At 34.4% G+C, this 12,811-nt stretch overlaps 1 protein-coding gene across 1 annotated transcript in view; it reads left to right on the top strand.

Annotated features, from left to right (window-relative positions):
• Positions 1-6: 6 nt before the first annotated feature.
• Positions 7-12,811, top strand: part of LOC108366109 (collagen alpha-1(XV) chain-like) — a gene marked incomplete at its 3' end in the record, with an annotated part of 91,360 nt that continues 78,555 nt past the window's right edge. Inside the window, exons 1-2 of the mRNA XM_017620410.1 lie at positions 7-36; positions 3,094-3,171. Coding sequence (XP_017475899.1) covers positions 16-36; positions 3,094-3,171 — 99 coding nt within the window. The remainder of the gene's footprint in view (positions 37-3,093; positions 3,172-12,811) is intronic.

Raw genomic sequence — 12,811 nt, 5'->3', positions numbered from 1 at the left:
GGCAAACCAGGTCCGATGGGCGATATTGGGCATTCGGTAAGTGGAAATTAGTTTAGATTTTTTTTGTAAGATAGAGAATATTGCATTTAGAAAAATAGACATTTTTTCCTATAGTTTGAGGGAGTTCTTAGCAGTTGTTAGCAGTTGAATCTTATTTTTTTTTTGTTGCTAGAATAAAACTTGAGGCTGCTTAAGCTATAAGCATCAACTTATCAAAATCGTACTTAAGTGCGGATGTATGTTTTGTTGAATTTGATAAAAAAAAAGGTTAGCTTGAAGGCAGATTTGCTTAAATGGCTTTATCTAAGATCAACCTATCCTCAAAAATGGGGCGTGTTTAGTTCTAAAGTCAACAACGCCCTGGTGGACCCCGAAAGGATCCGCTGTCATATTTTCATCAACGCTGACGGCGTGACACTCATCGTCAGAGGCAGTCTGCAGTCTTGTTAACTAAAAGAAGTTAGGTGCGTGTTACCAAGCTTCCCTAAATCAACAAAATTTCACTTGTGCTCCCTGAATATGCCAAGCACTTGGGCGTTATCCTAGAGAGCAAGCTATACTGGTTGCCATTTATTGAAAAGCTCTGCATTTAGTTAATGACCCATGGGAAAGATGCATGACCCATCTTAAAAGGAAATCTATTCACTTCATGAAATGCATATCAGCACGATTATATTTTAGGTGGTCATTGTTTATAAAACGCTTCTCAGGCAAAGTTGCTGAAGTCCTTCCTGGCCGGTAGTCGACCGTGGATGGTCAGAGACGCTTTCTTAGCTCGGTAAGCGCCATCTCTTGATTCTTACAAAATTAATGAACAAGGGAACCCATTCGATACGACCCAGTATGACTTCGAACGTATATTTCCGTAGTTTTTAGAAGATGACGAAGTGGATTAATCTCAGCATTTTTTTCTCAGTGACATTGCTTCGATACTACCAAAAGTCTCTTATGAGGGGACATCATATATTCCTGTCATAACTCTATACGGTTTACCTGCAGTTAACGGTCCACGAAAATACTATATTAAATACTAACACAATCAATAGTTAGCCTTGAGTCAGCTGCTCGCGGAACTGCCTTGCATAGCCTATACGAGCAAAACTCACGAGTTGTTTTTTTTAGTGTCACTTCCTTCTCTTGCAAGTAAAATAAATGCTAAAGCATTATTTTTACATATATTTCAATCAATGGAGTTCCAGAAAAAAGTACAATAAAACATAAATCAAGTATTTGAACAATTTTGACCTTAAAATGTTTATTTAGGCGAAAAAATACCGAAATTACTTTGTTTTGTCACTCGAAAAAATCATAATTGTTTTTTCTTTTTTTAATAACTTTGGGAAGTTTTCAAACAGATTATTAAAATTAAAGGCAATGGACGTTGGCATCAAATACAACATATCTGTGAAGTTTCAAGAGTGTGCCACCAAACTAAAATAAAATGGCGGTATGCGGTATATCTGTCGTAGCTATTTTTTTGCAATGTTACGATTTTGTTTTTAATTTTAGTAATTTAGAATACTTGAAAATGCTAAAACTAAACGTTGAAAATGTTCTTCTTTTAAAACTACCGAATGTAGGGTAATAAAACAAGCGTGCCGCCAAACGAAAATAATTGCATTGAGTGAAAGATGACTAGTATTAGTTGAGAAACTAAAATTCCATTTTTACAATTTTTATTGGCACACTAGAAATTCATTCATTGTTATATACATGACGAAAGTAATAAATATACGCATAGAGAGTACTGTGTAAAAATCTTCCACGCTAATATTAAATTTTTTTTTTAAATAATGTGATTTTTACATTAAAGCGTGCGAGTAAAACTGTTAAAGGGGTGCGTATGGTGTTACGGGGCGTATACGTTACATACACAACTACGGGTATAAGAGTAAGGGCCGGTTTCTCCATCTCTGGTTAACACTAACTCCCCGGTTAAACATTGTTATCGACGTTCTAACTCCATGCATATAACAGGGAGTCGATAAGGTCGGTAACGATGTTTACCGGGGGATTAGTGTTAACCGGAGATAGAGAAACCGGCCCTAAGAGTGGTCGTTTTTATTTTTTTCTAGTATAGATTTTTTAGATTTTCATTTAAATACAATTTCGCGATGAAATCTAGATATTTACACAAAAATTAAGACAATGCCTTTTTAAGAAAAATGGTGGCACATTTTCGACCAAAAACAAGTTGTAGTCGAAAAACGTAACAACTCATTAGAGCCTTCACCATGAGTTTATTTTTCATCTACCCTTTAAACATACAGAGGAACTACTTTCAGCACCTGTTAAAAGTACATATTGATCCATAACTTTTCAGAATAACAGCAGATATTTCGTGCCACACCTATGTATGCTTTCTTGAACGGCTTTAAAGGCTTACTCATTCGCCCTGTTAACGCTAAACAACTTGCTGAAATTTTCATACTTTATATTTAAGTAAAGTACCCTGAATCCCAAAGAAATGTGGCTGCATTGGCAAAATAGAGTCGCAAACTGGTGAAATATTCATATTAAGTAAAACAAGTATACTCCACTTTGAAACAATTGTAACCACCAATGCCGCCAAAGTATTTTTGTGCTACCCATTGCACAATTCCACGCTACTCGATTGCGAAATATTCTTGCAACCAAGCGGTTATGCGGAAATTTGTTGTTCCATTTTCCTCTGCTCTGCGGCTTTGATTCATTTTGACCTTACCTACTACGTTCGTACTTTAAGCAACAAATTCGTGTATTTCGTTTCTTTTAAGCTTCGCTCCTCTTTGGTTTTGTTGAAAACTTTCCATTGCTGTTGGCTACAAAGTCGTTGGCGCTGCTTTTGAGTGGTTTGGTAAAATTTTGTTTTATTTTATTTTTTTGCATTTATTTTGTAGCAAAACTAGGCCATTTGCGACAATGTGTATGACAACTTTCAGAACAATTTGTTTTCTTTGTTGATAATTGAATGTTGTTAGTAACAGATTGAAGGAAAGTAAAGTCTTCCTGAGACATTTTAAAGCTAATTTTATACTAAAGTTATAGTTTAAATACTGTTTACGTTTAAGAAGGTGTAAGTCACCTAACAAAGGCAAATTTTTGTCGTTTCAGGGGCGACCTGGACTTACAGGACCTAAAGGTGACATGGGCAACAAAGGACAAAAAGGTGAAAATGGCGGACGAGAAGGGGTGAGTAACATTTTGCAGCAACTAACATGTCTATTGTTCATTATTTTTTATTTAGTTGTAGTAAATATGTATTTTTAGTTGTGAGAGAAAGTTTCATACTTTCACTCGGTGATGTACTATGTAGCTGTCCTTGCGTGCATCCTTCCTAAGTGACAAGTCAGCACATTCTTCTTAAGCGCGTATCCCAGCATTAACCTGCTGAACCACTTGCTATTATAAACGAAGTTGTAGTGGTCCTAAAAACCTAACTGCGAGAGGCTGTTAAAGAAGTTTGAAGGCAGGCAAAGCCTCAAATCTTTTAGCCGAATTTTTAAATATTTACGATACTTTTTTCTAAAAGATAAACTAAAAAATATGAAACCACTGTAAGAGTATATAATAGACCTGCAAAAGGCAATAAGTGAAGTTATTGTAAGCTAAGCATAAGGCGATTTGTGTCTATAGCTTAGGTGACAGAGTTATGGGTCTTGCGCTTAAGACATGGCCGCCCAGAACACTGCAGTGATACACATTACTTGTTGTTAAACAATTGTTCTTATATTACCTTAAATCAATGAAATATTTATTTTTTTAAATTTTTTTATGCACGATCAATTTTTAGTTGAAAGCCGTTTATATTTTTCATTCAGTTTTTGATCTACGAAAATAAAAGGCTTTGAAATTTATTAAACCTAAAAATTAAACATTTTTCAATCATCATAAAAACACCATCTTAAAAATAGCTGGCGGAATAAAGAAATATTCGACATTTGATAGCGAAAATGCCAGAAGTATTTTTATAACCACTTAGCCTGCACTTAGTTTTAATTTTTCATAAAAGTTGTGTATAAGTTGACTAAATTCAATTATCAAATAGGTGGAAATCCTTTTCAAACGTATTTTCAAGCTAAACCCTTTTTCAAACACGTGACAGCCCTCCTAAATAAAGGCAGATATAAAGCCTTTTCAAACCCATTTCGATTGATATCCATCTCTTGATAATTCATCTAATTGACAAAGTAATTTGAATGTAACTTTTTAAACAGGTGGCAGCCCTTTTACAACCTTATAAATGTTGTAACTAAAGATTTTTTAACACTCTATCCTCTGACATCCGCATTTTAATATTTCATTTAATTTGTATATACATAAGTTAATCAAATTCGACTTTAAAAAAAACAGGCGGCAACCGTCGTTTAAAGTATTTTCAAGCTAAAACATACCCAAATTTCCTTCGCCTAGAATGATGATGAATATTTTAAATAACTGCTGAATGAAGTTGAATTTTGATTTTTTAAACATGTGGCAACCCTCTAAACACAGTTGAGAAATAAATCCTTTTCAAACCCATTTCGACTGCTACCAAAATTTTAATAATTTATATAACTTATTAAATAATTTGAATTTAACTTTGTTAGTATTCAAACTAACCCTCTTCAAAATATTCACAAACTATCACCTTCTTGAAAACTTTTCGTCTAGCGCCCACATGGTGATACAAATGGGTCATTCCATACAATATTTACACCTCAATATTTTTTTTTTTTGTGAAATATATTTTTTTACATTCTTTATCAAAAAAAAGAAGATATCTGTTATTTTATTTCGTCACGATATTCGAAAATCTCGAAAAAATCAGTTAAGGTATCAAAATGTGCGTAATTAATTACCTCGGCTTTCCATGAGAGTGTGAGATAGATTTAAAAAAAAAATGTATTTTCTATTTTTTGTATTAAATAACTTCATCATGTTTGATTTTTATATCATTGCGGAATTCATAGAAATAATTAATTAAAATACCGCGGACCAAATTTAAATTGTAATGTACATTGTACGCAGTCTGGTTACAGTTTAGAAACGAATACGTATTGTAATGAGCGCCCGAAGAGTATTCGGTCACATTATACTTTCCGATTACAAAAAGAACGAGTATGCAAAAGGACGCCATCCACAAAGCGGACATGCTTATAGAAAAGTAATCTGGATTGTAATCCATTCATTCCGATATATCGCCTTCGAAGTTTTGAACGATTATTCGATTACGTAATGTGCATTTGTGCCGCTGGAAAGTCCCTATTTGCTTGTTATTGATTGTGTCTCGTCTGAAAAGAAATTTTGCAACTGCCCCATCTGGTCTTCTCAGGAAATGGTTACTTGCTTTGTGGGTATCAGTATTTCATCAATGGTTTTAATGAATCTTTTTCAATAGAGCCTTGATATACCTGAGAGTTTCACGCAACATTTGGCTCTATAACGTAGTCTGGTCCAATTAGACGCTCGCCAATTTATCAGTTAGTTTTTTGGACTTTATCATTATAGTGTTCCAGTACCTATGTAATAAGTTCAATGCACATAGTTCAGCCCGAACTTATATTAGTTGACAATCTTTGAAAAGATACTAGTAATTTTCAGGGCCTCTAGAGCAGCTTGGCTGTCACCCCTATTTTATATGTATCCGCTCAACCTTGCTCAAACTAAGTATACAGTCTACTAAAATTCAGTGAAGTAACCATGCAGAAGCCACCAGCTTTCACTTTTAGTCCTGGAGCCATCTGCAAAGAATGCTTTTACCGAGCTATATAGAAGAATATCTGGATCTCTTGTGGCAAACTTGTTCACTTTCTTCCAAAAAATACTACAGATATCAGTCGACACATCGTCTTCAGTGCTTCCTCTTGAGTAACAAATCAAACAAGGAATTATGAGCCGCTGCTCTTATACTCATAGCGCGACTTTACATATTCTTTCATCACCTATTTAACATAGAAATTGTGGGTTTTACAATGGTGCTACACTACCATAAATACTACAGAAGAGTTGAAACTTTCAAATTTTCCTTTTCGTATAAATAAGACTAAATTTTTGATTTTTTGGTAATCCTCTATGAAAGATTTTGCTGATGACTTGTCTAAAATACATATTATCTATAATTTCAATGTTCGGTAAAGTTCAAGAAAGAATCCCAAACTATACAACTGGATTAACTTTGCTTTTAGAGAGGTAATAGGTTACTTCAGCTTGGCAACTTAGTAGAGAAACCGAGACTTCTTTTCCTGTTATTTCATAACTTCGAATTCGAGCCGCAAGTATTTTTCACTAACGATGAGGATTTATCTGTTTTAACCTATACCGGATGGAGACCTAGCTCAGTTCATACTTATTTTTCATTTGAATTCTTGTGCGAAGAAAAAGATAGTTCCTGCTTATGAACCCAATTTCACACAAACTCGTATTTGTAATATTATAAATATTCTTGCTAATATTTCCATTTACTCTTTTCAATGCGAATAAATACCACCCCCGCTAATAAAACTTTAATTTGAATATTTACGTTTATATGTATACCTACATACACCAATCTTTTATCCTTTTATAAGATCAAATTAGCATTTTCTCTAAAAAGAGAAAAGAAAAAACCAAACCAAAACTTCCCGTTACTACAGTGCCAACAACTTCTCTTAGCTTCCTGCCAATCACCAACTACTTTGTGACTTAATTTAAGCAATTAGGGTTATCACTTAGAGCACAAAAGCTTGCACACAAAATAAAATTCTCACTTATTAAGTATTTCGTAAGCAAAACTTTAGCCGTAAACAAAAATTTTGTTGTATAAACAAACCGGCAAAGGTAAGCAACGACCATTAGAAGAAGCGAAGAGTTGCAGTGCAAACAAGCCGGCAGCTGACGCAGCGCATAACGAACACATCAACAAAGTGAACGAGCGAAGCGAACTTAATAAATGATTTTAGCGCTAATGTTGACCCCAATGAATGCAGCCAAACCCATTTTACTTGTAATGCATTCCTAAAATGCTATGAATATCTATCTTCCACATCGTGCAACGTGCAAAATGAAACAACCATCCGCAGTCATCGTTTTAAAAAGCAAGCGCCAGCAGCAAGGCGCCAAGTAACGCTGCTGGCCAATACGCGCGAGTACGTTTATGTTTTGGATGCATTTGTGAGCTAAACTGATAGAGACTGCCTGCCATCTCTCTTGCTGAAAAGCAAGAAATTTTTATAATAAATTTTATAACTTTAAAATTTTTGAATCTCTTTAGCCAGTAGTGACCTCAGAATGTATTGAAATAATTAATATCTTCGACTCTGTGAGTCATAGAGTTTTTTTAGAATTACATTAATTATAGAAATTTGTCTGCTTCCTATTTCTGGTCACTTATAAAAATTATGCAGCAGCGAACTAGGGCCCAATTCTGTTAGTTCTGCCTTTTCTGTCTGTCTGCTCACTAACATTTTCGCGATTAAGCTGGGGACGGACAGCATTACCAAGCGCAACTATGAAGAATTCATTGACCGGCAAAAGCGTTGAGCAGCACTTAAGCCAAAACAAAAACAAAACAAAACAAATTTTTGGTTGCGAATAAAACTTGTTGGCACACATACATAATCACAAGTACAGCTGTGTGTGTATACATGCATATATATAAACCTAAAAAATTTATTTTGTGGTAGAATTCGGCGAATTTCAGTCTTCATAAAACAGTGAAAGTTTACGTGAAGCATCAGTTATATATGTACGGCTGGCAGGTGTATTTTTAGAGTGGGAATTCTTTCAAAAGTTTGGTTGAATACCATCTAGGCTGTGTTTCTTTCAATTTAATTTATAACTTGTATTATATAATTTCGATGATTACACATACATACATATGTATAATTTTTTCATCTATAAAATTTGATTTGAAAGAATTCTTCAACTGTAAAATCGTGTTAATTACTGTAATTATGACCTCAGACACGAATTGACCTAACAGTCCAGGCCACGGAGGTTTTTTGGTGGAAAAAAAAAATTGATTGATCCGAATTGGTTCGACTATCAACTGATTTTTACCCTGGGATTCAGTAGTTCAGTCTCATCTCAAGTCACTCAATTTGAGATTAGCAATTAGTGACTATTTTTGTGACTTGAGATGATTTGGCTATTCAGTAAGAGAGAGTCACAAAAAGTTCACCAAAAATGTGTGGTGAAAACAAACCCAGACAGTCAACTGATAACGTTTACGTATGCCTTTTGCCGCGCCGCCCGAAGAGTCCCAATGGCCGAGTGGTCAAAGCATTAGGCTTCCGGTCGAGAGGGTCCGGGTTCAAGTCCTCCTCGGGCGTAGAGGATTTTTAATTTTTTTTTAGTATTTTTTTAATAGTTTTATTTTTTTAACAATCTTTAGATTTTAATGTTTTAAAAACAAAGAAATATTTTTTTTTCAATACATTTGTATGATATTAGAGCATTTTGGTTTATTTCCTAATAAAATTCTTGTTGAACAAGATTCCTCGCTTCTTTTTCGCGTTTTTTTTTAATAAAGTGGAAAGAAATAAGCTTTTCCTCCATACTTCTATTTTTATGACCTGCTCTAAGCCAGCCGAGAAATTAGTGATTTATTTTTGAGTCTAGAGATGTGAGACAGCGTACTGAATACCAAATAGTCTCAAAATCCAAGTTCACCACCAAAAGTCACTATTAGTGACTTGAGACCGCTTACTGAATGCCAGGGTTAGTCTTCGTCGCCTGGACCATATCAGCGACAGTCCGACGCGATCACATTTTTTTTTTTTTACCGACCACGGGGGTACATAGCTCATGGGTTAACGCTTCTGACTTTGCACATCGATTACGCAGGTTCGATCCCTGCTGAAGTCTAGAAAAAAGAAAAGTCTGATGAGGAGATGTGGTGATCTCCGAAATAGCTGCTATAACTTCTACTGCTAAGACTTTGTTGCTTTTTAAATTTTTCCTAATAAACAATCGTGGTACAAAGCTCAATAAAAATGTTAATTTTTTTCTTTTTATTTTTAGATATATTTTGTGCTGAGTAAATTTTTTTTTTTTAATTTTTAATTGCATTTATGTAATTTTAAGGAACTTTTTTTAATATCATTTGTTTCTTTTTTAAATTTAATTTTTACTTAATTCTATTGACTTAAAAATAATTTTTTTTTTCAATATTTTATATGAATTTTTTAAATTTTGTATCTATTTTTTATTTTCTAGGTTTACTTTTTTCCTTCTTTTTAATGATTTTATTTAAAAAATTTTTTTATTGTATTATGGCGTTATCGCTTCTGCTGAAAAATATTACCTTCTTATTGCCCTCTAACCGGGCAGTGAAAAGTCAAAATTTTTTGAAGAAACGAAAACGCCATTAAAAAGCACACTATGTATCGACACAATTCAAAATTCAAAAAACAAAAACAGTTACTAATGCTAAGTGGCTCTTGTCTCTAATCCTTGCCTAAACCATTTGCATCCCTTACTAAAGTAAGCAGTAAGGATTGCATCTCACTTTTGTGCGACTTCTTCACTAAAAAGTCCGGTAAGGTCGGTTTGAAATGACTACAAAGAGTAGAGGAAAGCAGCGCACCTAAGAACGTGACAAAAATTTCATTATTATATATCAATTTCCCAAAAAAAAACATAATCCAGTTTTCATCATCGAAATCAAAGATTCATATCAATGTAGAATTTGAAATAAGTGTCCGAGAGGAATTAATTCAAAATCATATTTTAGCTCTCATGTCCTATCCTACTGAAATTAATGACTGTGAGCGGAATGAAAAACTAAATTTTCTTTGAATTTGTTATTTCCGCACTTCGGCCTCCCAAAGTTTTTTCAATATTTCAACACCAAAAGAAACTAATACTCGAATACTGGAAAGAGAAGTTATAAGTTAGGATAACCACTATGATGGTGAAACACTCAACCATGCTACTACGTAGATATTAGCTGAATGCTTTTGTATTCCAAAATGAAAAGGCGATTTCAAACGCAACTTGCAACGCAGACAATTTGGCGGTGTGCCTATTAGAGTGGATGCCATCGCTTACCAAAACCCTATTCGCCGCCGAAAGTCTGCCCGTTGTGCTTTTAACTGCAGCGACCCGTTTACAAACCTGCAACGGTATTTTTGTATACACGTATGAATGTATATAGTGCGGACAGCGGCACGATCCAGAAAATAAAGGTCGCGCCATTCGCGGACCGCTAACCCTCTCTTCGTCGATTTGACAGCATCCACCTAATCGCTGACGTCATAAAATACTTTTGTTTACATTCCCTGTTGCCAACTTCATGCTTTTCGCACCAAATTTAGTGGGTATTCAAAACGCGATAATTTTTGAGTTTGGTGCTTGGCGCATTTTTGGTGCTTTTGTTTTTAGTTTGAAGACACCAAATTAGAAAATCTTAAAAAAATGGAAGCAAAATTCATAGCAATCGTAAGTGTGGTAAGCAACTTTACAAAAATTTTAACAAAATCATGGTACAGTGACAATCATAAGCGACAACGAAATATGTGCAGCACCTTCAATCATGCCAGAAGAAATCGACCGTTGTGCAAGAACCATTGATTTTTATTAATTTGAATCGGCATCCTTACAATAAAATTATGTATGCATATAAAGTCTATAAAATACACCAATAAAAATTTGGTGCTTTTTCAAATTCAATATTTGGCAACACTGCCTTTTGTTCGATGCTTCCTCTTTTTCTTGTCGAGTTCGTCTTGCTCTCTCATTCTGGTATTTATTGACGTCACGGCCAGTTGCTCTCAACTCGATTGGCGCAATCTTGTATTCTATCATTCTTGGGACAGCGGCGATAGCAAACAAATGCATAATATTAATTAGAGCAACTGAAGTAGCTTACCACTTTAGCTACACAACCCTTTCGCTTCGCTATACCTGCCATACCCGCTCAACCTGCAGCACCTATCGTCGCGTGGCGCCACTTGCTATGGCCCAAATGCAAATTGCATGCCGTCACCATCCCTCCCTCCATCCATCGCGTGCACTCAACGCGCGCTTTGCTGCTTTGTGTCACTTTTGTGCATTTAAATATCTGAGTCAGCGACAAAATTGCTTCATCGCGCGTTTTTGTTTTACAACGCAGGGGTGTGCGCCCAGCAACTACAAAAAAGGGAGCGGGGGGAGCATAGTAATAAACTTTGTGCTGGCATTATTTTCTTGTTGTTGGCGCTTTGCATTTCATTTCATACAAAGTCGCACTCAACGTCGAAGCAATGCGAATGTAACTTTATGTTTTAAACAATTCAACTCTTTTAATGTTTCACCGGCATCTTTACTATCTGTGTTGTATGTTTGTAGCACTTTTACTTGTGTTTGCTACACAAGTATGTAGTTACTGTTTTTTGTTTTCCTTTTCGCAAGCAGAGTAAAATTGTGCAGCTTGCGATAGCGCAAGGAGGTGGCGCTGCAACTATTACCTTAGTAACTTTTGTCTAGTGTGTATTTAACTGCAGCTTTCTAAGTTTACTATTCATCAGCTTAATGTTGGTATAAACTTGAAATGAGTGCTTAAAAGCAGGTCAAAAACTTAACTAAAACTGCATAGCTATAATTAAGGAATATGCTTGTACAGTTACTCAAACAAGTGGCGACGTGATAAGCCACGTGACCATATAAATAAAAGTTGGAATTTATAGAGAACTTTGAACTTTTTAATCTGAACCTTTATAAAATTTTTGGCTATGGAGTTTTATAGCACATACAATTTTAGTGCAAGTCTCGACCAACTTAAACTTAGCGGTGATTCTTATAACATTTTTTTAGAATATCTTATGAAATAGTTCACAGAAGACCGTTCGTAACAAAATTTAAAAAAATCAACGCCATATTTTATATCCAAAAATGTGCTAAAGACTCAGCTTAAAAAGCTTGCCATTCAGATGGGAATGAGTCACTGGCCTAAGTGGGCACAAATCCAAAAAATATAAATTTCTCTATAAAATAAATTATATGCCGCCAGAAAGCCACTAAATTCGACAAATTTTATACTAAAAATTTTAATAGGGGCATAGGCATGCATAACCTCTTCACGGAAACAAATGTCAAAAATACATTCTTTAAAATAAAATGTTGGTTTGATGCTTTTTATTTCCACATAGATAGTAGAAAGCTACAGGATTAAACATTTTGGAATAAAATTAAACACAGGGTGTCCCTGTGGTATTCCAGAAAACAATTTTTTTAATTAAAATTTCAAAAAATAGTACACTTTAATGGAATGAATAAAAAATATATGTAAAAATATATAATTTTTTATTGCCTGCTCATTTTTTGCACTTTTTGAAGTAATGCGTTTTTTGCTAATGCATAAACTCATTTTTTAATTTTTTGTCAGGGCCAACAGATCAGCACGATTTGTTATATTTTTAAAAAATGGAGTGTCAGATTAAAAAGCTTGACCTGTAGGCAAAAGAGGTTAATTATTTTTTTTTAAGAGTTGCCACCCGTTACAAAATTAAATTCAAGTTTTTTAATAAATTAAATGAGTTATTAAGAGATGGATATCAATCGAAATGTGTATGAAATGGGTTTATTTCGTAACCACGTGCAGAGGGTTGCCACCTGTTAAAAAATCAAATTCCATTGGAATTAAAGAAATTAGGTTATTAAAATAGATAGGCATCACCATATGGGAGTCAGAGGAAAGAGGTTGAAGAAGGTTTTAGCTTGCACATATTACGAAGAGGGTTGCCACCTGTTTGTAAAGTCACATTTAGTTAAACTAAAATAATAATTGTGTCAAACCAAAGGTTAGCGACATCGTATTTCATATTTTATTACAAATACATACATTGTCAATCAGTGATTTGTTCTGATTACATTCCGTTTAAATTACCTTATT

This window comes from Rhagoletis zephyria, unplaced genomic scaffold (genome assembly GCF_001687245.7).
Source record: "Rhagoletis zephyria isolate East Lansing unplaced genomic scaffold, Rhagoletis_zephyria_1.1 Rzeph_scaffold_02146, whole genome shotgun sequence".
NCBI classification, from domain to species: Eukaryota; Metazoa; Arthropoda; class Insecta; order Diptera; family Tephritidae; genus Rhagoletis; species Rhagoletis zephyria.
The sequence above is the reverse complement of the archived record's forward strand: the minus strand, read 5'-3'. Positions and strand labels throughout refer to the sequence as shown.